Source organism: Gopherus flavomarginatus, chromosome 1 (genome assembly GCF_025201925.1).
Source record: "Gopherus flavomarginatus isolate rGopFla2 chromosome 1, rGopFla2.mat.asm, whole genome shotgun sequence".
NCBI classification, from domain to species: Eukaryota; Metazoa; Chordata; order Testudines; family Testudinidae; genus Gopherus; species Gopherus flavomarginatus.
In genome coordinates this window covers 76903939-76930630 of record NC_066617.1, presented here as the reverse complement: position 1 = coordinate 76930630, position 26692 = coordinate 76903939, and the positions used below count along the sequence as shown (strand labels likewise).

At 40.6% G+C, this 26692-nt stretch overlaps 1 protein-coding gene across 2 annotated transcripts in view; it reads left to right on the top strand.

Annotated features, from left to right (window-relative positions):
* PAWR (pro-apoptotic WT1 regulator) overlaps positions 1-25939 on the top strand; it is a 164272-nt gene extending 138333 nt beyond the window's left edge. For both annotated transcript variants that reach the window (XM_050935795.1, XM_050935802.1), the window contains exons 5-7: positions 10179-10326; positions 11679-11783; positions 18456-25939. In XM_050935795.1, the coding sequence (XP_050791752.1) occupies positions 10179-10326; positions 11679-11783; positions 18456-18542 (340 nt within the window). In that variant the 3' untranslated portion in view covers positions 18543-25939. The remainder of the gene's footprint in view (positions 1-10178; positions 10327-11678; positions 11784-18455) is intronic.
* Positions 25940-26692: the final 753 nt, after the last annotated feature.

The window sequence follows — 26692 nt, the reverse complement described above, 5'->3', positions numbered from 1 at the left end:
TTGAGGAAAAGTCAACATTGTTTTTGTAAAGGGAAATCATGCTTCATCAATTTATTAGAATTCTTTGAGGAGGTCAGTAAATATGGACAGGGCATCCAGTGGATATAGTGTACTTGGATTTTCAGAAAGCCTTTGACCAGATCCCTCATCAAAGGCTATTAAGCAAAATAAGCACTCATGGGATAAGAAGGAAGGTCCTCTCATAGTGGTGTCCCCCAGGGATTCTTACTGGGACCAATGCTGTTCAGCATTTTCATAAATGATCTGGAAAAAGGGGTAAGCAGTGAGGTGGCAAAATTTGCAGGTAATACAGAATTACTCAGGATATTGAAGTTCAAAGAACTGTGAAGAGTTACAAAGTGATTTCTCAAAACTGGGTGACTGGGCAACAATGGCAGATGAAATTCAGTGTTGATAAATGCAAAGTAGCGCACACTGAAAACATATTCCCAACTACACATAAGGAGTGATGGGGTCTAAATTAGCTGTTACTGCTCAAGAAAGAGACAGTGGAGTCATCGTGGATAGTTCTCAGCATTCATCTGCTCAATGTGTGACAGCAGTCAAAAAAGCTAACAGAATGTTAGAAATAATTAGGAAAGGGATAGACCAGGGGTTCTCAAACTTCATTGTACTGCAACCCCCTTCTGACAACAAAAATTACTACATGACCCCAGGAGAGGAGGCTGAAGTCTGAGCCCGCCTGAGCCCCACTGCCCCCAGTATGTGTGTGGTAGTGGTGGTGGGAGCATGGGGAAGGCAAAGCCAAAGCCCGAGCCCCACCAAACCGGGGAGGAGGGCGCAAAGCTCAAGCCCCACCACCCCAGACGAGAGCAGCAAAGTCAAACATATGAGGTGAGATTAAAAAGACTGGGAATTTTCAGCTTGGAAAGAGACAACTAAGAGAGCATATAATAGAGGTCTGTCAAATCATTAATGATGTGGAGAAAGTGAATAAGTAAGTGTTGTTTACTCCTTCCCATAACATAAGAATCAGCAGTCCCCCAATGAAATTAATAGGCAGCAGGTTTCAAACACACAAACAAAGGAAGCATTTCTTAATACAACATACAGTCCATCTGTGGAACTCATTGCCGAGGATGTTGTGAAGGCCAAAACTGTAACTGCATTCAAAAAAGAATTAGCTAATTTCATGGAGAATAGGTCCATCAATGGCTATTAGCCAGGATGCAACCCCATGCTGTAGGCGTTCCCAGATTTTGAATGAGTGAAGCTGGATGTGGATGACAGGGGTTGGGTCACATCATAATTGGCCTATTCTGTTCATTCCTTCTGAAGCATCTGTCATTGGCAGCGGTCAGAAGACAGAATACTGGGCTACATGGACCATTGGTCTAGCCCTGTATGCTCATCCTTATGTTCTTCTGGACGCAATGATTTTTATGCACAAAGGGAGTTTCTTGCTTGCAATGTTGTACAGTTTAATAACAGAATTTTTTTAAGCACATTTCTTGATTCTAGAGACAGGAATGAAATAGATATTCAAACCTGCTAGCTAGCAGAGGACAAATTAAATAATGCTTCACTTTTTTCCTGCATCCTCTGTTTTATGTATGAATTGATATCTGTAGTGACTATATAGCTCTGCTCTCTTTTGGTAGGGAGAGTGCATGTGCTGGGCCAGTTCTGTCAAAAGAATCTGCTGCTCCCTTTGGTTTGGAACTTTAAGTTTTACTGTTTGTTTTTTAAAGTCTCAGACAATCAAGAATGTTGTTGCCTTATCTGTGCCTCATCTGGTGAAATGCACTGTGGTTGCTTCCCAGTCACCTGTTCCTGTTTTCAGAAGTTTGGTCACTGGGGGCTTTATTTTCCTCAGTAAGTTTTGCCAACTTCTCTCTTTAGAGACTGAGGGTCTTCAGGGGATCAGTTGGAGGGAGGCTGGGGATCTCTTTAGCCTAAGAGCATATTCCTAGCCACTTGAGCATTTCATTGGTTGTGAAGAGCTGGCAATGTCAAAGGAATCGTATTCCTGTATTCAGTTCCACATGTTGGCATCATCCTCCCATTTCTGCATCTATGACTTAGTTTTGGGGGCTTCTGATACGTAATAGCTGTTTTTCCAGCCTTAAGGCCTGCTCTTTTTCACAACGTTCAGTTGCATGATAGCCAGGAAGCCTCAGGTTGGTTAGCAAAAGAACAAATATGGGCCACGTGGGAGCCCCCAAAATGCTACAATGGATGGCTTCTTTTGAATAATGTTAAAGTAAGGATGGTAGCACTAGAACCTCACTTTTTCCCACTATTGGACCTCTGCTTTATCTGAGAGTTTCCTGCTCAGGAACAGTCTCTTAAGCCACAAGTGATCCACTACCTCCATAGCATGTTTGAATCTGAGGATCAGTCTAAACATCCCCACCATCACCTTAATATCCTAGCTTTTCCCGGAACCACCTATGACCCGCTTCACGTTCTTTTTGGCCTGTTCCCCTCAAATCAGAATATCAGTCTCTGCTTAAGGGTCTGCTCAGATAGCTTCCCTTGTGTCCTCAAGTAGTATGAGTAGGGACTCCCCTGCTTTTCAGGACTCTCGAATCAAAGGCTGTAATTGCCCTACCAAAAAACACACTGCCTGCTTCTTCCAAAGTTTTCCCCTAGATGTAACTAGCAGTTGTTGCTCAACTGGGAATGGGTAGTTTCTGAGCATTGTGATCCAAAAGATTCAGATCACACATTCCTTAATGGAAATGCAGATCTTGACCCATTCTAATCTCCTTAGCCCCTCCTCAAGGTGAAGTGTAAAGGATTTAACTTTGCTGGAACCTCAAGAGAAAATTGTTGACTCTCATCCAGCTCAGGCAAAGGAAATCAATTAAGTCTGTCTGCAACTGTCCTAATTCTGATCAGCTATAGATATCAAGTTCTTTGAGTGCTTACTCATGTCCATTCCGTGTTAGGTGTGTGCGCGCCACATGCACAGTCACCAGAGATTTTTTTTCCTCAGTGGTATCCCTCAGATCAGCTCTAGCACCTTCTGGTGCTGCACACTCATGCCCCAGTATAAGGGGCCTGGCTGGCCCCACACCCTCTCAGTTCCTTCTTATCTGTGACAGTCGCTGGAACAGCTTTTCTTGCTTCGGCAAGGCATTCATACAGTGTGGTTTCCTGTTATTCTGTAATTTTAGTTATCTTCAGTATTAATTTTTAGTATTAATGTACATAGTATAGATAGTATTAGTGTATATTAAATTAAATTAGAAGGGCTTCTTTTGCACCTCGAGCCGGGCATGCCCCAGTCTCCGGGCTTCTTACCCTGAGCCGCCTGTGGCAAGCCTATGCTGGTGACCGACTGTCTGAAGTGTCTGGGAGAGGGGCTTACGTATGAAAGCTTTACCAAATCTGCCAGGACTTCAAGCCTTGTACAGAAAAGGACAGGCTAGGCTAAGGCTATCGTATTGGAAGCTGCAGTCAAACCAGTGTCAGAGCCAAGCTGGTCGGACTCGACGCCAAGCACCTCGGCTTTGGTGCAAAGCATCCCTCTGGCACCGTGTGTTTCTTGGTACTGATCCCCCCTCTCTCCTGTATCAAGAAAGAAACACAAGAGAGAGTGGTCCAAGAGGGAACACTCTCTGGTACCAAGGAAGGACATATGAGAGGAATGCAGCACAGTGTGACCTGCGTTGGGCCACTCCTTCACCCCTGTTTCACTAGTGGCACTGTCGACTCCGCCCTGCTCGCAGGTGGTGTTGAGTCCAGTGCGGGACCATCTGCTGATGCCAGGGCTGCGGGGTCATTGTGGCACCAGCAGGATTGCAGCACCTTCTACCCAGAAGTCTTTGCAGCAGCCAAGGACCTAATGAGGCTCCCGGTTCCGCCAACCCTGATGGGAAAGCCACCAGCTCCAAGTGTGTCGAGCAAAAGGGAGCATGTGGCTCTGAGCTCATACCTGGCACTGGGCTCTTTGGTACCTACCAGAGGAAAACTGGCCCTCCTATCTTCACGAGGACTTCCCTCATCCGGCACGAATACCCAGATCCTTGGCACTAAGCAGTGGAAGTTAGGGGTACCACTATCCCATGGTCTCCTCAAGAAGACTCTTCCTCAGGCAGAACCCTGAACACAGCCAAAGAGCCACCACCATTACCCATCCTAAATTCCACCGGATCTTGGTACAGCCCCCCTACCCTCACCCCGACACCTGGCCTGGAGGACAGTGGCCGATGCAGGTCAAGTGGTTGTTCTGGAATTCTTGGGGTTTTTTCCTGGTATTATGACCACTGTCCAGCCACTCCTATTTGGTTGTGTCCAACAGGAGAGCCCCTCCACCGCACTATCCAGCACCTGACCCAGACTCTGGTACCAACACACAGGACTTAAGCCTGGCCCTAAAGTTGGGACTGGTACTGGTACTGGTACAGGCTTATTCTTCCTCCTCCTCCTCCTCCTCCTCCTTCTCCCCAGACAAAGTGTTCTTGGGACTGAGTGGTTCGGTGCCACAGGGTGACTTTAGAGATCACCAGGAGCTATTAAAAAGGGTGACTTCTAACCTGGGGCTATGGGTGGAGATTCTTAAAGAGTCCTCTCCTACCCTCACTGACATTTTGACCATGGTGGCCCCATCAAAGGTGACTCTACCCCTCAACAGGACTATTATGGATCCTGTCAGGTCCCTATGGCAGACTCCATTTTCTCTTCCTCCCACCTCAAAGAGGGCAGAGAAAAATACTATGTTTCTGCCAAGGGATTATAAATACTTGTTCTCCCACCCTCCTTCTGGATCCCTTGTGGTCACAGTTGCCAATGAGAGGGACAGGCAAGGTCAGTTAGGCACAACCCCCAGGCCAAAGAATTTAAAGACACTCGACCTGTTCAGAAGGAAGATTACTTCAATCGGTAAGTTCCAGCTTCATATTTCCAACCAATAAACCTTGCTTAGGATGTACAATTACAACATTTGGGATTCCATGGCGAATTTTAAAGACTTGCTGCCACAGGACTCCGAGTTTTCCACCTTAATGGAAGAAGGGAAGACCATAGCCAGAGCCTCTCTCCAAGTGGCCCTGGATGCAGCTGACACTGCAGCCAGAACAGTGGGCTTTGGCAGCGATCATGAGGTGATGCTCCTGGCTTCAATCCTGAGGTCAGGGCTGCCACCTGAGGTCCAGTAGTCCCTTTAGGATCTTCCCTTTGAGGGTACCTCCTGCTTCTTGGAGCAGATGGACTCAAAGCTCCCTGGTCTGAAGGACTCTAGGACCACTGTCAGATTCCTGGCCTCTATTCCTCAGCACTTTTGAGCAAGCAGTTCAAGCCTCAACAGCTGATCCGCTTCTTGGCTCTGGCACCTTGCCAGGACCTGTTTAAAAAATGGAGGAGCAATTATAAGCGCAGACAACTGCCCACCTCCATTTCAACCTTGATACCCTGGTTGCACAGATACCTGGGAGGACCCAAACATAATGCCATCAGGTGTCCCTTCAAGAGTTCTGTCAGTTCACACACCGTATCCTGCACTCCTTTTGTTTTCAGACCGTCTTTCCTACTTTAGCACAGCATTGTCCCTTGGCACCCCACGATCTGAGGTGATGAGTACAATGGAAGAAGGTTACACCCTTCAGTTTTCTCCCACCCACCTCCTATCCCCATCCCTCTTCAGGGACCCTTTTCATGGGCAACTTCTAATTCAGGAGAAGCAAGCCCTCCTTTGGGTAAGAGCTGTGGGGCAGATGCCTCAAAACTTGAGTGGGAAGAGATTTTACTCCTATTATTTCCTAATCCTGAAGGCCAAAGGGGGTCTCTGACCCATCCTAGCCCTGCATCATTTCAACAATTATCACAAAAAACTGAGGTTTCGTGTAATCTCCCTGGTCTCCATTATTCCCTTCCTGTATTCAGGGGACTGGTACTCCGCCCTCAACTTGAAAGATGTCTGTTTCCACAATCTACATTTTCCAGGGCCACAGAACATTCCTCAGGTTTATCGTGAACCAGACCCATTACCAGTTTGCCATCCTTCTTTTAGGTCTGTCAGCAGCCCCTCAGGTTTTCACTAAATGCACTGCGGTGGTAGTGGCCTTCCTCGGAAGGCGAGGCATTCAAGTCTACCTGTACCTCAGTGACTGGCTTATCAAGGGCTGCTCAGAGACTCAAGTGAAAACCAGCATCAGCCCAGTCCAAGGCCTTGCAATTCTGCTGGCCCTGCACCTGTTGATAAACAAGCAAAAGTTGACTCTTGTCCCTGTCCAGAGAATAGAGTTCATTGGGGTGGTGCTCGATTCATTTTTTTGCCTCAGACTTTTGGGTCACATGGCCTCATAAACTTAGGTAGTACAGAACGCAAATCTATGATGCCAACCAAGTCTGAAGGGCCTTATGTATTCACTGAACCGTCACTACTTGGATTCAGTGCTTACAGTTCCCACCCCAGTCCTCGCCTCCCTCAACTGGTGGAAGGATCCCCAGTCAGTGGCTGTGGACATTCCCTTTGTCACCCCCCGCCTTCAGTATCCCTAATTTCAGATGCAGCCAGTCTAGGTTGGGGGGCTTACCTCGAGCATCTCAGGGCTTGTGGTCCTGGGAAGAGCTCTCGCTGCACATAAACATCAGATTGCTCGGCGTGATTGGCTTAGCTTGCCAAATGTTCCTACCCCAGATCATGGGCAAAGTTGTACGAGTGCTCATGGACAACACGGCAGCCATGTTTTACATTAACAGGTACAGAAGAACATGCTCTTCTGCCCTGTGCCAGGAGGCCATTCACCTGCGGGACTTGTGTGTGAAACACTCCATCTACCTCAAAGCTTCCCATCTTCTGGGAGCCTGGAACGTTCTGGCAGATCACCTCAGCAAGTTTTTCTGTTCTCACCACGAGTGGTCTCTTCACCTAGAGGTGACCAGATCCAACGGTGGGGGGGTCTCCCCATGTCAACATGTTCACAGCCAGGCAGAACAGGAAATGTCAGCTGTTTTCCTTGTTGCGTGGTCACAGCCCAGGTTCTCTCTGATGCCTTTCTAATTCCATGGCGAGAGCTCCTGTTCTATGATTTTCCTCCCGTTCCTGTGGTACACAAGGTCCTCCTGAAAGTCAAGTGAGATAGAGCGTGGGTGATCCTTATAGCCCCTGAGTGGCTGCAACAACAGTGGTTTGGCATGCTGCTGGACTTGTCATTAGAGCTGGTGATGCTGCTTCTGCCCTGCCCAGACCTGATCTTGCAGGATTATGGCCGTTTACTCCACCTGAACCTCCACCTGACCATGTGGAAGCCATGGTTGAACCCAGCAGAACAGACCTGTTCAGAACAAGTCCACAGGTCTTGCTGGGCAGTAGGAAATTCTCTACTAGAGCAACTTACCTAGCCAAGTGGAAGTTTTTCTCAGGTGGTCTTCCCATCGAAGTCTTTCTCCTACTTGATTGCCTCTCCAGTCTATGCTGGAATACCTGCTCCACCTGAAACAACAGGGATTGACTTTTTCTTCAGTCAAGGTGCATCCAGCAGCGACCTCAGTCTCCCACCCTCTGGTGGATGGTAAATCAGTCTTCTCTCATGAAATGTCCATCCGCTTCCTAAAGAGATTAGAGAGACTTTACCCTCAAATTCACAAAGGGATTCCACCATGGGACTTAAACCTGGTCCTGTCAAGACTTACAGGTCCTCCCTTTGAACTGCTGGCACTGTTCCCTCTGTCGTGTCTCTGGGTCACTTTCCCAGTAGTGATTACCTCAGCCAGGAAGGTCTCGGAGATTAGGATCTTATGTCTGAGCCCCAGTATATGGTGTTCCTTAAGGATGAGGTTCAACTGCATCCCGATTCAGCATTCCTTTCAAAGGTGATTTTGCAGTTTTATAGTAATCAGGCTATTTTCCTGCCAGTTTTCTTCCTGAAACTGCACAGGAATGCAGAGGAGCGCCATAGCCACTCACTGGATTTGATTAGATGTGACCTGGCCTTGTGCGTTGAGAGGATCAGCCGTTCCGTAAAACAATGCAGCTCTTTGTGGCAGTAGCAGATAAGATAAAAAGCATACTTGTTTCAGCCCAGAGTATTTCATTCTCCTGTATTCACCCATGTTGCGAGTAGGCGGGCATCCCACCTCCTGCCATCGTGACCACCCATTCAACAAGAGTCAGGCTTTCATCATCAGCCCGGGCCCAGGTCCCAATCCAAGGTGTGGCAGGTTGGATCACAGAAACCCCTTGGAAACTGCCATATGATGTGCCAAGACTGCTTCTACCCCTGCCTTCCCTGCCAGCTCGGGGCCTCAGCACCCTGTCCTGCTGAGCCAGACACTCCAGTCTGCTCCAACAAAGACCCAGGTCTGAATTACTTGCCCCAAAGCTGCAAGTTTACCTGAAAGCAGCTAACAGAAGTGTTCTTGTCTTTAAAACTCAGATGCCCAATTCCCAATGGGGTCTAAACCCAAATAAATCAATTTTACCCTGTATAAAGCTTATATAGGGTAAACTCATAAATTGTTTGCCCTCTATGACACTGATAGAGTTGCACAGTTGTTTGCTCCCCCAGGTATTAATACATACTCTGAGTTAATAAGTAAAAAGTGATTTTATTAAATAGAGAAAGTAGGATTTAAGTGGTTCCAAGGAGTAACAGACAGAACAAAGTAAGTCACCAAGCAAAATAAAATAAAATGCGCAAATCTATGTCTGATCAAACTGAGTACAGATAATCTCACCCTCAGAGATGCTTCAGTAAGTTTTTGCCTCAGACTGGACACCTGCCAGGCCTGGGCACATTTTTTTCCCCTGGTACAGCTCTTGTTCCAGCTCAGGTGGTAGCTAGGGGATTCTTCATGATGACTCCTCTTCTCCCTTTGTTCTGTTCCACACCTTTATATATCTTTTGCATAAGGCGGGAATCCTTTGTCCTTCTCTGGGTTCCCATCCCCTCCTTCTCAATGGAAAGACACCAGGTTAAAGATGGATTCCAGTTCAGGTGACATGATTGCATGTCACTGCAACACTTCATTGCCCACTTGCCAGCACACACGTATAAAGGAAGACTTGCAGGTAAAACAGCTATCTGCAGCCAATTGTCCTGGTTAATGGGAGTCAAGATTCCAAACCACCATTAATGGCCCACACTTTGCATAATTACAATAGGCCCTTAGAGTTATATTTCATATTTCTAGTTTCAGATACAAGAGTGATACATTTATACAAATAGGATGATCACACTCAGTAGATTATAAGCTTTGTAATGATACCTTACAAGAGACCTTTTGCATGAAGCATATTCCAGTTACATTATATTCACTCATTAGTATATTTGTATAAAACCATGTAGACTGCAACGTCACACAAGTCATCTACAGAGTAGCGACCTGGTTGTTGGTTCAGACCTCCTCTTTCCACTACGCCATCGCCCAGCAGGCCAGAGATGATGCCAAGTTCAGAAAAGTAGTGTTGCAATCCGCATGTCTATGAACTCCAAGTCCAGTGCTTCAGATACCGCTTGTGAGTCACCTAACATGGAATGGACATAAATAAGTACTCAAAGAAGAAAAACCAGTTACTAACCTTTCGTAACTGTTCTTTGAGTTGTGTTGCTTATGTTTATTCCACAACCAACCCTCCTGCCCCTCTGTTGGAGTTAGCCACAAGAAGAAACTGAGAAGATGCAGGATAAGCCAGGCCTCTTGTACCAATACATGAGCACACGGCACCAGTGGGCACTGGAGCTGGCCTCTAGTGACCTCAACAGATTCTTCTTCAGATTTCTTCTTTGCAGCACACAGGCATAAGGAAATATCTGGCTCTGGGTACTAGATACAGACAGCACTTTTCGAGGCATGCACCCCTTGAAGGAATTAACCTGAGTTCCTAGAAACTCAGGGATTTTGGAGCAACAGCTGTGCAGTTCTGTATAGATCAATGAGAGGCAGATTGCATTGGGGGTGCTGGGAAACAGGTACCACTGTCCTGCCTTAGAGGCAAGAAAAGAAAGTCCAGTTGGAGACAGAAAAACCCAGAAATTGCAGGTCTGACCAAGCAACTGATTTTGTTTCTCAGAGAAGACACAATTACAGGTAAGAAAATTAAGTTTTATTCATGTTGTCTTGAAGTAATGGTCATTTACAATATGAATAAGTCAATTTTACATGAATGTATTGGCACTAGGAGAAAAATATAAGGAACACAGGAAATATTTACTAAAATCTGTTTTTTACACTAGGCATATTAATAATGTTTAATCTGTACTTCACAGTGCAACTAATGCACCTGAAGATGATGGTCCAAATCGATATTCCCGAACAGACAGGACAGGATATAGCAGATACAGCAGGGATGCAAATTCTTCTGGGAATTCTGTACCAAGCAGTGCTTTGGAAAAGAGGGTTGAAGAACTTGAAAAGGTAAATACAAATTGAACTGATGCCCAATGTCAATTTCCAAGTAAAATACTTTATAAATTCCATGAGGAGATACTAGCGCCATGCCAACTCAGTGTGGAACTCTGTCCCTCTCTAGTGGTGACTTGGCCAGGTAGAGATTGATGAGCCTGCTACAGTCTTAGCTAAGACACATGGTTTTTTAACTCAGGCAGTAGAGGTTCATGCAATAAGCTCAACAGGTCCCAGGTTTGATCGCTGATGATGACTGGGGTGGTCAGTGTTGCAAAAATATTAAGCAATGGTCCTAAATTTTTAATAAAAAGTAGCAATAATTTCTTGTGAATACCAATATGCATACAGAATCAGACTGTCTGAGAAGAATGTGAAATTTGTATTACAAATGCTAAATTGCCATTTGCTCAACCAGGGAATAATACCAAGGCTAAAGGTGATTTGATCAGAGAACCAGCCATCTCCTGTTCTCCTCTCAGGCACTGAAACATAACCTTATCCCTTACAGATGTTTTCCTGGCCATTGATCTGTCATATTCCTGATGTTCCATGCTCCCTCTGAAGTGATCCTTATAATATAATCTACCAAATACTCTTGAATCCTTGTAGATGAAAGTTGCTAAATAAAAATATTGTTTGGGGGAGATCTTCCTTCTGAAAAGGATGGGAGTAAAACACCAGGAAGCTTTTATATATATTTTTAGGAATTATGGAATCCTTGAGTTAATTTAAATTGCCTTGTAATCTCTCCCTTCCAAAACTGGCTTCCTCCCAAACCAGTCAAAGTACCAAAAGGATAGCAAGAGATGAGGGAGGAGTTCGAATAACTTCTTCAGTAACTGAAGCCTCATGTATGACAAATGTTTCATACACCTTTGTATCCAGGCCCATGGGTGGGTCTTCAGGCTCTTATAGGTCAAGGAGGCCAAGTAGACCTTAGTCATACATTGGAGCAAAATTCTGCCTCTGAAAAGCCCACCAGCATGGTTACTTTAGGAGTTGATATTTTGATTTTAATATCCAGTTTGGGCTTTGTTTCAGAACTCACTATAGGATCAGGGCTTAAGTTAGAAATTAATCAGTTAAAAGGTCAGCTTTAGAGGTCATCGCACTGGTGGGCTCTTCAGGTCAGAATTTTGCCCTAGACCTGTGACTAACAGATCTGCTTGGCCTCCTTGAGCTACAAGGACTTGAAGACACACTGCAGGATTTGTGGGCCTAGCTATCTGAAGAAAGGAGATTTCAGGTAAGAAGCAAAATTTGCCTAATTACAGAATTTTAAAACTGTCGTTTTTCAAATTAATTTTTAGGAGTGCTGGAAGAACATTCAATCTGAGACTGTTAATTTGTGCCTTTTATAGGAACTAGCCAAGGAGAGGCAAGAAAATGTAAGATTATTGAGGATGAGACAGGACAAAGAGGAACAGATTGGGAAATTGAAGGAAGAAATTGATTTATTAAACAGAGTAAGTACATGTATTACACAAGGATGAGAAAAGCTTCCAAATTCTTCCATCTCTTCTTTTCTTCCCCACTCTCCCTATATTTTCCAGGACAAGATAAGGAGGGAATTAGGCATTTATTTTGTGTGTAACTTTTCACCTCAGATTTAATAGACTTCTTTCTTGAAGTGGCATCTGCCCATTCCCAGTAATGTGCCAGGGTTATAACTGGACCAGAGGGAACGTCTAGACACAGTGCCACAGTGCCTGCATGTTCCCCCTTGCTGCTCTGAATCTTCTGAGAGGCTATAAAAATGGGTAGGGCCGGGCTTAATCATTTTAGTTCTTTCTAATCACAATAATGAGGCTCCTGATCCTCTCTGCTAACACTTTGACCCAGTTCTCTGGAAACTTGGTTTTCCAATACTTTTCTTAGACAAATTTTATTGTAGTTTAAATAAAACTTTAGTTCCAGTGAGTATTGGTAATTTATATAGTTTTTAGGAATATTTTGGGCCTTTAGGGATCTTCTGCATCCTATTGCACATTCCCATACCCATGAGGGTCGATTCCAAAGCTAAGAGACCAATGTTTGAGAGGTGCTCCTCTACTCCTGCCACCTTCCTGGTTTCAGATACCCAGAGACTGTCTGCACTTTCTGTGGGAATGTTATCTCCCACGTAGGTGGTCTGTCTGCAAGATTTTCACCCCACAGGCTAGGAAGGAGCTACAGAATTGGTTGTAGGCAGTCTTCCTACTAGAGGCTCTAATGGGAAAGATGTTTGCTTCAGATACTCCTGGTTCCTTGAATGCTTTAAGTTTTGAGAGGTGTTCCTCAGGTCTTAATGCCCTTCCTGAGGACTAAGAGACCTGGCCATATTGTTTCACAGGTATCTGTCTCCGTACATAGAGCCATATTTAAAGATTCAGCTGGTAAAGATCTTATGATATCCGTATCCAATTGCTAGAAAGGAACTGGCCTGTTAAAATGTTGGCTTCTGGGTGTAGACCTAAGCCTAAAGGTGTTAATAGTCATGGATCCATCATGTATGAATCTGACCACCTCCACCTGCTGGCTCATTCCATTGACCAAGGCTTGTTTGAAAGCTTCAGCTGTTCCTTCAGAGTATAGGGAATCATTTTCCCAGTGCCCCAGTTGATGGCCTTTGCGGATCCATGACTCCCATTTCAGTTCAGGTCTCAGGCCATGAATGGCCCTCAAACCTGGTATTGGATCCGGTTGAGGGAGAATTGCAACTGGGACTCAGTTCTCTCTCTTTGACCTTTTACACACAAGGGACAGAAGCATAAAACAGATACACAGGGATGGCTTCCTTTCCTAAGAGAGTGACATTTCATCATGGTTCCAGGGCAAAAGTTAGGAGTGCAGATATGGGAATGAAAACTTCTCAAGTTTCTGTTTCCAATTCTGTAGGCCCCCTTCTGTCTGTTTCTCTCTTTCTTTTTTGAAAACCATAAAACCAACAAATCATCCCCTATGAGGTTGCCATTACTAAGTTAGCCACTTATAACTCTGCAGGGACCTTTTCAATCTGTCACCTGTGGTGCAAATAGTCACCCACAATACCATAACAACGTATTATTTCAATAAAAAGGGGAGGGAAGGATTCCCTCCACCCAGCAGTGAAGGGAAGCAATATCCTATGACAGTAATGCATCACCTGTCTCTCTTATCCTGTGGCTGCCCATCTGGCAGGAAAGGACAACATGCTTGCTGGCCACATGAGCAGGAATCAGCAAGACTAGCGTGAATAGTCACTGAAGGATTCCGTGAGATGTGAAACTCAGTGATGCATTCTCCTTTGAACCCAAGAAAGAATGTCCCTTCATCAAGACCATCTTTATCTTAGACATGACATCAGCTGAGTTTCTAAACTGCAAGTGCTTATTGCTGACCCCCTTCCTTTATGGGCTTCCATGAGGACAAAATAGTTCTTTCAAAGGCAACTACATTTATGCACAAGATAGTAACTGGCTTTCATCTTAACCAAACCTTGAATCTAATAGTATTTCTTCCAAAACCACCCTCATATCCCCAGGAGGTGAGGTTGTAGCCTTTCATATATGTAGATCAAAAGACTATAGACAGTTGCTGAGGTTACATTTGTGTTTTCTGGTAAAAGTAAAAACCTAATGCCTGGCCAATTGGATCAGGCTGTGTATTGAGGAAAGCTAATGTCCCTGTGTCAGAAGGACTGAGAGATTGCCTTAGCACTAGATGAATGGGCTCTATGGCTTATCTGAGGCATAACATAATAGTTGAGATCTTTAGAAGTGCCTCTTAGAGCTCAATCCACCCATTCACAGAACATTATACAATGGACCTGCATTAGTTCAGAATTCCAATTTTGGAGATCAGTACTACAATTACTCCTTAGCTAGTCAGCCTCATCCCACTCTTCTGAGAAGAGGATGCACTGTTTATACATTCCCATTAACAAGAGTTTAGCAGAGGCCTACTCACAGAGGTACTGAAGGTTACTTACAAATAGCTAGAGTTCTTCTGATTGTGCCTCTGGACATTCAAGCTATTCCTCCACCTTCCCCCTTTTCCTTAGAGTCCTGTTGCTATTTACTAGGCGGTCGATTTGTGGTGAAAAGAACTGAAGCTGTTATGATGCCCCCTTTTATAGTCTAGCTCTCCGAACACTCAGAGCTGCCAGCGGGCATAGGCTCGCACTCCGACTTCTAGGCATCACTTCTAGAGGTTTCTGCTGGTCCTGCTGCACCAGTGATGTGTTCCCCATTAGTGTGGATATACAAAGGCTGTTCAAGGGCTCTAGTCAGTGGTAAGTAAATCTTCACTTTTGTAACTTGTTTTTTTAACAAATCTAGAAAACTTCTTAAGTTGTGTCCCTTCTAAGTAAATTAGGTTAAATAACTTTTTACTTCAAAGATTTTTACTAAAATCAGTCAGCAGATTATGGAGAAGCTTCTAGAACAAGAGATCCCTTTGCATTGAGAACCTGGCAAAAACCTTGTGCCATAAATGGAGTTGTCTCAGTTCAATGGCTGAGCTATTCGATGAACTTCTGCTACCTTTTAAAAGAAAGGGAGAATGGGTACATAAAGTTCCCAGCTGTCTGAAAGGAAAGGCATCTGAAGATATTAAACTGTTTGTTGACTTAGTTCAACTTTGGAGTAGTTTAGAGTTGGTCATCTGTGACCTCACTGGGGAGTCACTGTAGTTAAATGTTTGGAGAGAATATATTCAGAGAGCATTTGCACTCTGATTAAAGTATCAGTTGTTTAGTCATCTGTCATTTTGGTATCTGAAGCCTACACTTCTTTGCCATTATAGTTCTTTTATAATAAACAGTATCAAATAATGTAATTTTTTAAATCTAAAGTGGTAAAAGTCACTTACATGTATGCATCCATTATTATTTCTTTATATATTTAAACTACAGTCAGTTGTTGTTACTGGATTGTATTCAAGTAGCCCATACTTACAGTAATCCTTGGAATGTTATTTTTGTAGCATAAACATTCCACAAAATCTTTTACATTTTATCTAATTTTTGAATAACTCTGAAATATTTTTGTCCAAAGACTTTTAAACGGTTGTTTCAATGTAGTTGAGTCATCTACCATTTAGTTATAGTACATAACTGGTTGAGTTAGCTTAAAAAATAGGCATAAAATTATGATTACGGAAAGCTGCACTTCAGCCATTTTATTGAAAAGGTGCTGTTTCATTATTCCTTACAACTGTTTGTTCCCAGTACATCTGTTGCTGACATGGACTTTGCAATAGAAAAAGCAAAGCCTACGGTGGTTAGTTAAAATAAGGTGCTATGTGTTCATGCATTGTTTTTACCTCTAAATACAAATTACCATATTTATAGATCATATTAAATGTTTGGTTCATCTTTGTCTTCAGAACAATTAAATATCATCTGTTTCAGAAAGCCAGCTATATTTTGATATAACATCTCTAAAATGTTTGTGTTTTTGTTAGGCACATAAGACGTTCTGCTGCTAATATCTGTACTGCATGCTATATAGGACAAAAGAGTAACTGCAAAGATACTGCAGTGTGACTTTGAGCACTGATTGCCAAGCCATGTTTTGGTTGGCAGGCTGGAGCTTTTTACTGATGGCACGCTTACACACCTACTCCCAAAGGTGCACTTCTGGGATGCCCCCACCAAAAGAAACAGGCATATTCATATGATCATTTTGTTAAGTGTCAGAGTAGCAGCCGTGTTAGTCTGTATCCGTGAAAAGAACAGGAGTACTTGTGGCACCTTAGAGACTAACAAATTTATTTGAGCATAAGTTTTCGTGGGCTACAGCCCACTTCATCGGATGCATAGACTGGAACATACAGCAAGAAGATAGTTATACATACAGAGAACATGAAAAAGTAGAAGTAGCCATACCAACTGTAAGAGGCCAATCAGTTGAGATGAGCCATCATCAGCAGGAGAAAAAAAACTCTGTCCACATATCTATTCAAGTGACAACATCATAGGACCTAATCGCATCAGCCACGCCATCAGGGGCTCATTCACCTGCATATCTACCAACATGATATATGCCATCATGTGCCAGCAATGCCCCTCTGCCATATACATTGGCCAAACCGGACAGTCTCTATGCAAAAGAATAAATGGACTCAAATCGGACATCAGGAATCATAACATTCAAAAACCAGTGGGAGAACACTTCAACCTCTCTAACCACTCAGTGACAGACTTGAAGGTGGCAGTTTTACAACAAAAAAAATTTCAGAAACAGACTCCAAAGAGAGACTGCTGAACTTGAATTAATATGCAAATTAGATACAAATAACTTAAGAGTGAACAGAGACTGGGAATGGTTGGGCCATTACACTAATTGACTCTATTTCCCCATGTTAAGTATCCTCACTCCTTCTATGGGTCATCTCGATTATCACCTCAAAAGTTTTTTTTCTCCTTGCTAATGACAGCTCATCTCAGTTGATTGGCCTCTTACAGTTGGTATGCGTACTTCCACCTTTTCATGTTCTCTGAATGTATAAATATCTTCTTGCTGTACGTTCCAGTCTATGCATCTGATGAAGTGAGTTGTAGCCCACAACAGCTTATGCTCAAATAAATTTGTTAGTCTCTAAGGTGCCACAAGTACTCCTGTTCTTTTTGTTAAGTGTGTGTTTCAAAATTAAGGGAATGGGGGAGTGGATAATCTTTCATCCCTTTTTTTCCCCTTCCCCTTCCATCTGACATAACTATTGTGGGGATTTTACACGCTTTCATTGCAAAGGAAGCTGAAAACCCTAATTCCCCATCTCTGGTTTTTCTCTTCCAAACTTCCACCATCCACCTCTTTTTACCTTTCACCAGGTTAACTTTTCTACCTTTGCCCCTTCTGCTTCCACTTCTCTTCTTCTTTTCCCTTCTTCTACAGCACTGCCGACCATAGCAGCTGTGCTGCTTTTCAGGCCACGTCTACACTACAGCATAAAATCGAAATTATTAAAACCAGTTTTATAAAACTGGTTTTATAAAATCGATTTTACGCGTCCACACTAGGGCACATTAATTCGGTGGTGTGCGTCCATGGTCCTAGGCTACCATCGATTTCCGGAGCGGTGCACTCTGGGTAGCTCAGTAAAAGAATGAGACCAATAACTTCGATTTCCGTCCACACTAACGCTAAATCGATATAGTAATATCGATTTTAGGGTTACTCCTCTCGTTGGGGAGGAGTACAGAAATCGATTTTAAGAGCCCTTAAAATCGATTTAAAGTGCCTTGTAGTGTGGACGGGTACAGCGTTAAATCGATTTAACGCTGTTTAAATCGATTTAACGCTGTAGTGTGGACCAGGCCTCTGTTAAACTTCACTGTGGGAGCAGAAGTGAAGAAGCAAAGGAGGAATAAGAGGCAAGCTGGGGAGAGAGATGGGGGAAAGGCAGGCACAATATTGGGGGAAGGAAGGACAAAAGCAGAGAAAAAGGATGCCTCTTTTTTTAATGAACCCTGCTGTTCTCTGGTCCCCTTACACTCGCCTTCTGTTGAAAAAAATAAATTGCACTTCTAATTTTCAAGCCATCTAGCTTTAATCAGAACTCTGACGAGAGCAAGATATGGCTTTTCAACTATTTTTTCAAGTAGAAAAAGAAAATTGAAAGTGTGCTAACAGATACGTGTCATAAGCCTCTGACAACAAACTTATTTAAAAAAAAAGTCTTAAAATTTAATGTGCTGTCCTATGCTAATAAACTGTGTGTGTGTGTGTGTGTGTGTGTGTGTGTGTGTGTGTGTGTGTGTGTGTGTGTGTGTGTGAAAGTAGGCTACTAGGAAACTGTGGTGCGTGAAAGCCCCTGTGTTTTGCAAATATGAAATAACATGGGCACGTGCCAAGTGGCTTCTTACTATTAATCTCCTGACACAGTCAGTTTTTTATTATATATTTCGAAAAGTAGCTTGTCACTTTGTCTCATGACAAAAAGAATGTTTTGTCATGAGAGTAGCATTGGAAATATGTGAATTTTTAGCAATTTTCACTTTGCTTCATTAGCCCTTTTAAATATAGATGCTGTGAAACTAACACTTCCTCTGTCTTTACCCTATAATCTCTTGGTTTCATGTACTGATCTCTTAAATTCCAGGACTTTTAAGTTACTAGTTTAAGAATCCATTTTTGCATCCTGACAAATGTGTTTTTTGTTTTTTTTCCCCAAAGGACCTAGATGATATAGAGGATGAAAATGAGCAATTAAAGCAGGAAAATAAGACCCTCTTAAAAGTTGTTGGACAGCTGACAAGGTAGAAGATTCAAACCTCAGTGAGGAGAGAGAGATTTAAAAACTACTGATTGATAAAGTCAACATTACAGTAATACTTCCTGTGTTGCAGTATGTTAAAATAACCTAGCCTTTATATTTATTATTAGGAAACCAGATGGATGTTTATTTTCATAATACATTCTTTTTCATTCAGTAAAATGGCATCAACTTTTGTGGGTATTTTTAACCTTACTTTTCACATCAACAATAATTAACAATTATGACATCTTTCAAAAACATTAAATTCATGGTGGTTATATTAGGTTTTGTCTTCTGACTGCATATAATCTGGTTATAGTAGTTTAAAAATCAGAGCACCAGGATCACTTTTGGTCTTTGTTGGGTGTATATTTTTTTCTTGAATGAAAGGAAGCAATAAAAATAAGCTTTGTTTACACAGATCCAAAATATATATTTTGGGAGATATTTTCATTTTGTTTCAGCCACTGTTATGTGTAGGTGCCTTACTGATGTGTAACATTTTGCAGATTGATTGCTTGTTCTAAAATACAAATCTTGTATGTTGTGAGTTTTTTACTATATTTGAAAGACAAACAATGTTTGAGTAGCAATTTTCTTCTGTATTGCAGTTGTCTTGGGGAAAAATAACTTGTTTTATTAAAATTCAATAAATCAACTGTAGTTACCAACATGAATTTTTTTGTAACATGTCTAAGTTGTGCACTATAGTATATCATAATGCTTGTGCTTTAGCAGTGAAATGCAAATTTACTATCCTACAGTAAGTTTGTTTTGTGTATTGAGAATATAAACAAAGCCTGGAGCTTTCATTTTGCAAAAGAATTAAAACATAATTATATTTAAATCTACCTATTTTAAATATTTAGTGCTCATAATAAATGAGAGTTTTAAGGGTTTTTAAAGCTGTGATAAAGCTTGTTATAATGTATGAAAGGGAAGTTTCATAAATTATTTAGGCCTTTGAAAAACATGAAGTATGCAACATACAATAAAAACATTCACTCTTGATTGCCACTAATGTGTATGAAAATTAAAGCTTGCATATGCAGTTAATTTTAGCCACTTGAGGCAATATTCTAGCATTGTTTTTTAGTGCAAGATGACACTTCCGTGATATATAAACCACTGTCTTCAGTCACAAATAATTCTAACGTAAAAATTCTTGCTAGACTGAAACTTATGCTTGGACTCATCCTGGTGGGGCATAACTCATCCCTGATTTTAAAAAATATGTAAGTCATTTGATTTACAAAATCAGCTTTAAAACCTTCCTGAAGTTCCAAGCATTCTTCCTCTCATAACTTGAATATACCAAAATACAAAGTTTGAAACATCTACAGTTTTTGTTGCCTTAAAATATAAAGATAACATTAATACATAATGATAGCCATCTACAAAGATTTGCCCATAGCTTCCATGTTGAGTTAAACAGTCTTTGTATTTAATGAGACTAAGGAATTCTTAATTTTTTAAATCCAGGAATTATCACTTCATGGTCGATGCTTTGGTTTCGTTCTGAATATTGAACAGGTTACTTTGCTTTGTTTGTTTTATATTCCAATGAGAGAGAAGAGATTGAGAGTTTAAGTATTACACAGTACATTTACCTTCTAATGTGCTTGGAAGTTGTGCTCACAGTAGGAGTGAGCCAACACAGTCTTACTCGGAGCTTAAATCCTTAATGCAGGGTTTAATTGGCACAAGGGTGAAGATCACGAGTGAGCACTAATCTATATCTTGCTCCAGCAATAATAAGTCCTTAATCTGATCACTTTTACAAAATTGGAAATTTAAACATGTAGAGGGGGAATAAACAACTTTATATAATATTCACACATGTAAGCAGTCTTAATGGATCTGAACCTAACACTGAAACTTTCTTTGAAATAGCATCTATTTCCCTCTCCATTTAATCTGTAGGCAAAAAATTTAAGGACTTGTAGAGTATGCTTCCAAATTTATATTTGACGTAATACCAAGAGAATTTAGATGCTCAGTGTCATACTCTGAACATACAGAGACCATAATGTCAAATATAAACAAAGTTATGAACAGGATAGTTCTAAATTATATTTCACATAGAATCACAGAAAAAATGTAGGCCTGGAAGTGATCTCAGGAGGTCAAGTCATCCAGTCCCCTGTGCTGTAACAAAACCAAGTATAGTTAGACTATTCCTGACAAGTGTGTGTATAACCTGTCTTTAAAACCTCCAAAGACGGACTCCACATCCTCCCAGGGAGGCCTATTCCAGTGCTTAACTATCTTTATAGTTAGAAAGTTTTTCCTTGTATCTAACCTAAATTTCTCCTCCTGCAGATTAAGCCCATTATTACTAGTTCTACTTTCAGTGGGACACAGAACAGTTGATAACCATCATTGTTATAACAGTCCATAACACATTTGAAGACTGCCATCAGATCACCCCTTAGCCTTCCTTTCTTAAAACTAAACATGCCCCCCTTTTTTTAACCTTTCCTCAAAGATCAGATTTTCTAAACCTTTCATCATTTTTCTTGCTGTCCTCTAGACTTTCCATTTTTTCTACTTCCTTCTTAAAGTGTGGTGCCCAGAACTGGACACAGTAGTCCAGCTGAGACCTCACCATGTGAGTAGAGTGGGACAGTTACCTTCTGTGTCTTAAATACAGCATTCTTGTTAATGCACCACAGAGTATTTGCCTTTTTCACAACTGCATCACATTACTGACTTAGTCAATGTGTGATCCACTATAACCCCCAGATCATTTTCAAAAGTACCTAGTCAGTTATTCCCTATTTTTGTAGTTGTTCATTTGATTTTTTTTCCTTCCTGAGTGTACATTTTGCACTTGTCTTTATTGAAGTTAATCTTGTTGGTTTCAGACTAATGTTCCAATTTGTCAAGTTCATTTTGAATTCTAATTCTCGCCTCCAAAGTGCTTTTAATCCCTCACAAGTTGGTATAATTTGCAAATTTTTTATAAGCATACTCTCCACTCCATTCTCCAAGTCATTAATGAAAATAATGACTAGTACTGGATCCAGGACAGACCTCTACAAGATTCTACTAGATATGTCCCCACAGTTTGATAGCAAATGATTGATAACTACTCTTGGAGTAGTTTTTTCAACCAGTTGTGCACCCACTTTATGGTAACTTCATCTAGACCTCATTTCCTTAGTTTGCTTAGGAGAATGTTATGTGGGACTTATTAAAAGCATTATTAAAATCAAGATGTATCATATCTGCAACTTGCCCCCATCCATTAGGCCAGTAACCCTGTCAAAGAAGCATATTAGGTTGGTTTAGCATTATTTGTTCTTGACAAATCCAGTCTGGCTATAACTTTTAACCCTATTATCCTCTGTGTGCATAGAAATTGCGTAATAATTAGTTCCAGTATCTTTCCAGGTATTGAAGTTATGCTGACTGGCCTAAAATTACCTAGTCCTTTTTGTTCCCCTTTGGTACTGTTTTTTCTCTCCTACAGGACCTCACCCATTGTCTGTGAGTCCTTAAAGATAATCGCTAGTAGTTCTGAGATTTCTTTGGCTGGTTCCTTGAGTAATCTAGCGTCGTTTCCATCAGGCCCTGAATACATCTAACTTATCTAAATATTCTTTAACCCATTCTTTCCTTATTTTAGCTTCCTTTCTCTCTCCCCTCCTCCCTCCTTTTGTTAACGTGTTAAGTATCTGGTCATAATTAACCTTTTAAGTGATGACTGAAGGCATTAAAATAGTCATTAAACACTTCAGCCTTCTTGATGTTGTCTGTTATTAGCTCTCATTCCGCACTAAGTAGAGGACCTACACTTTATTCATCTTTCTCTTGTTTCTTATGTATTTATAAAAACTCTTCTGTCTTTTAGTTCCCTTGCTAAGTGTAACTCATTTTGTGCCTTAGCCTTTCTGATTTTTGTCCCTATATCCTTGTGCTATTCTTTTGTTACTCCTCCTTAGCAATCTGTCGATGTTTCCACTTTTTGTATGTTTCCTTTTTGATTTTCAGGTCATTAAAGAGTTCCTAACAGTCCTTTATTATTCTTCTGAGCTTTTCTTCGCATCAGGATAGTTTGCTCTTTTGTCTTTAATATTGTCTCTTAGATAATCATGTATTTCAGTTCATGAAAGAAAACAAAGCAAATGGACCAGTATTTCTCTATATCTCATTACCTTATCAAAAATTAACTTTTTTTTTTAATGAATTAAGTAAAAGAATAATGGCTGAAGTTCACAAACAATGTTTTTTTCCTTTTGACACATTTAATACGAGAGGGATTTTTTAATGGTATGGGAGAAGTATTTACAATAGACTTCCCTGGGGGCTTTTGAAGTAGAGTTTTAGCATTCTTGAAAATGACAGTGGTTCAACTCAAGAACAGTGCCATCATTAAGTGTGGTCCCTTTATACAAATTGTGGGAGTTCAGACAGAAAGCGGCCCATGGCATTAATGTGGCTCTGCATAAATTCACATATGTAATACCCTGCATGATCTTATGCAACTGCACCATGACGATCCCCCACACTTCAGCTGACAGTCCTGTAGATCTTAAATATTTCCGGAGGAAAGTATTTCAGTAACTGCAAAAATTTGTGGTAAGTTATGGTATTATCAGGCTCTTGGCAGAAGTTTGGTAGTCTCATTCTATAGAAAAAGATGCAGTACTTAGACTGATATTTGTGTAGCCAATACTTTTTTCTCTTAGAGTATCCTTAAACTCAAACATACAACAAGCTTTTAATCTAAGTAGTTTGGGAGGGTGTTACTTTAGCTACTCTAGTATAAGGACTTTTTGTTGACTGTTTACAGTTTGTTTACTTTCTCCTACCTAACTACTTATTGCTGGATTGTTCAGAATTAATGTAAATTGGGGTGAGTTAAATATCAGGGACACTGAAATTGAGCAATAGCTTAATAGGCCTTAAAGTGAAAACTCATCTAATTTGGGAAGGTTGTATGTTTCCTAAGCAGATCTGGATATTTTGTAGTAAGGTGAACCTAACATGCAAAAGGTTTGGGTTCACTAATGTTCTGATATAAATTGTGCAAGTAAATTTATGAGACAGATTTATGTACCTTCATCTCTTAAAAATAGGACCAAACTGCATAGACTTAACATATCTTTTTTTTTTTCTTAAATTGTGAACTTGGTCACCTTTGGAAATTTTAACAAATGTCTGTGTAGACTATTAATAAAACTAATAGGGCAGACAATGCTTTATCTTATTTTCATAATGAATGGTGCACGATATATTCCATAATGGATGAGCTGCCATGCATTAATTTGTATTGTACTGATAATGCATTATGAGGTTTTTCTATGACTCTGACTGTCAAGTTCTGTTGTGTAGCAGGCAGATATGTCTGAAGACCTGAAATTTAAAATAGCACATGGAGATAGTGACCATAAATGGTATGCATTAATATTTTGGGGATTTTTTTCTGAAGATAAGAAATTAATGGTATATGAATATTTTAAATAATCAGAATAGCTTTTTTAATTTTTAAAAGAATTAAGCTGTCATCCTTATGCTTTGACATTAGTAGTTGTACTTATTAACCAGAGAAACAGCCTATGTTTGAAAATGGGTATTTTTTATATCTTAAAAGCCAAAAAGTGTTCCCTTTCTATAAGTAGGTTTTGGATCATACATTCAGAAACACATTTTTTCTTTAAATGGATTCTTTTTTGGGGAGGAGGGAAGGAAGTAATTGACACTAATTTATCTATTTGGAATATATAACTTGGAAACAGGAAATAAACTGATAGTATCAAGCATCAAAGTATCAAGCATAACCTAGCAATTTGTTTCTCAGTTACTTGTACTGAGAATTAGCTAAAGAGAATATGATTGGCATTAACACCATTCAATAATATAAAGAGCTTTTAATATAGCTCAAACCAGCTGATTTTAATCTACATCAAGTGGCATTTCAGCTTGCCTACTGTACTAGCAACATGCAGATTTTGCTGCCGTAAGAGAGGTCAGTGGGGAAGGCTGGCGATCGCATTACTTTGTAAAATGTACTACTAACATAGAGAGATGTAGGCTTCAACTGTTGTGTTGGAGCAAGGTCTTTGCTACTTTTTTCCAGCTGGAAGCAAAGTAATTCAATATAGTAGCCAAGTGGAGAGGTGATTATTGGTAATTATTGGAAATTATTGAAGCAAATTTATTTTTAAATTTAGGTATTACTGTCTTGTGTCTGCCTCTCAGTATTTCTTGAGTTCATACTTCTCTCGGTGAAGATGTCAGTTGTATTGCATTTTCATCAGTATTGACTAATAATCTAGACAGCTGGCATCACAAGCAAGTACGATGGCCTTTGTCATGAAGGAGAACTGCCAGAGAAAACGGTTTATTTCCACCAACTCATTCAGATGGGAAATAAGGTGTAAAATTTTAACAATGATGGTAATTAATTATTGAAACAATTTATCAGTGGTTGTGGTAGATTCTCCACCACTGGCCATTTTTTAAATCAAGAGTGGATATTTTTCTAAAAGGTATGCTCCAGTTCAAACAAATTATTTCAGGGAAGTTTTATGGCCTGTTCTATGCAGGAGGTCAGAGTAGATGAGCACCATGGACCCGTCTGCACTAGTATCTATGAACCTAGTGAATTCACACTCATGATCAGCTAATGGGAAGAAAAGCATAAAAATGTGTTTTCCAACTTAAACATTTCATTATAGCATTTCTATAAACAGTGCAAAATGAACAAATTGGTTATTGGGAATGATCAGGTAACTTGAAGATGTAAAAGAAAACTTCCATACCATTATAGGTCTATTCCCAGCCAGTAATGTTGGTGTCAATACATGTGTAGACATGACTTTTACTTGTGTTATGCATTTATGTAGAACTGCTTATAATATGTTTGCAGGACACAAATAATGTAACTATGCAGCTGATGTACCAAGTCATGATTTTAAAGTGTTAACTTACTAAAATCACTTTTTCTGTATCTTAATGTATACCTTTCTCCTAATATTGCAACAGATGTACATTATTCTGTTAATTGAGTCCTATTGCTTTTATTCTTGGATTTCTGGTATACTGTTCAGGGTTGTGGTTGTGAGATTTTTTGTGGGGGTGGGGAGAGGAGGCAAAATTGTTATACCCGCTACATTTTTCATTTAAAAATTTCAGTCATAATCCAGTCTTAAAATTTATGTACAGTCATTTTAAAATATAACAGTTATATGTATTTAAAAAGCTGAATCATCAGTTACAAAGAACTAAATGTTTTTATTTTTGAACATTGGCTAGTTGTTTCCTATCTTATGATAACATCTGTTTTTAAAAAAATGGTATTGAGAAATTTACTTTTGCAGGTAAAAGAGATCCCTTTTAACCTACCAATAAAGACTGTGTGCCTTTTGTCCAAATAAAAACAAAATGCTTTTAAGTCTGAGTTTGTTCTTGAATGTGCTCAAAGAGAAATAATAGAATATGACTAAAATTAATACCAAATACACTCACTGGGGCCTATCATCAAAGTTGGGAAGTTTTCACATGTAAGTTGCTGTTAGTTTCATTATTTTTACTCTGAAATTACACTTCAGACCTATAGATTTAAAAACAAAGTATAAATTCAGATCCAACTACAACCTTCTTTGTATCTGGCTGCATCTAATCTCTACTTTAGAACCACCTTCCACCTCCACCTCTAGCCTTCTGCTTGGTGGTTCATTTACCCTGTATCCCATTTCACCTTCATAGACTGAAATCATGACCTACCTTCAGTACGGAGATCTGGAAATGCTGCTTCTAGAGCTGTAAGTCCAGCTATTTCACTTGGCTGAAGGTCTTAGAAGATGTATCCAAGATGCTTCCTCCTGGAAGTGCTGAGTGCACTGATTCCACAATACACTCAGTCCCTCTGGGACTTGCACATGTGTGAATGCTTGCACTGTGTGTATGTGTGTGTACGTACATACATTCATAAGTACTCGCAGAGGCCTCAAGGGCAGCCTAATACATACACTTGTTCTTTGTTTAGTACAGAGCATTAGGGAAATGGAACAGATTTAAATGAATTATTTTGAAGCTTGTAATATTGATTTTAATCTTTTGATTCAAACAATCCACTTACTACAGAAATACCACAATTATGATGATGATCAATGTGTTTAAAAACACCTGCTTTGAATAAGACATG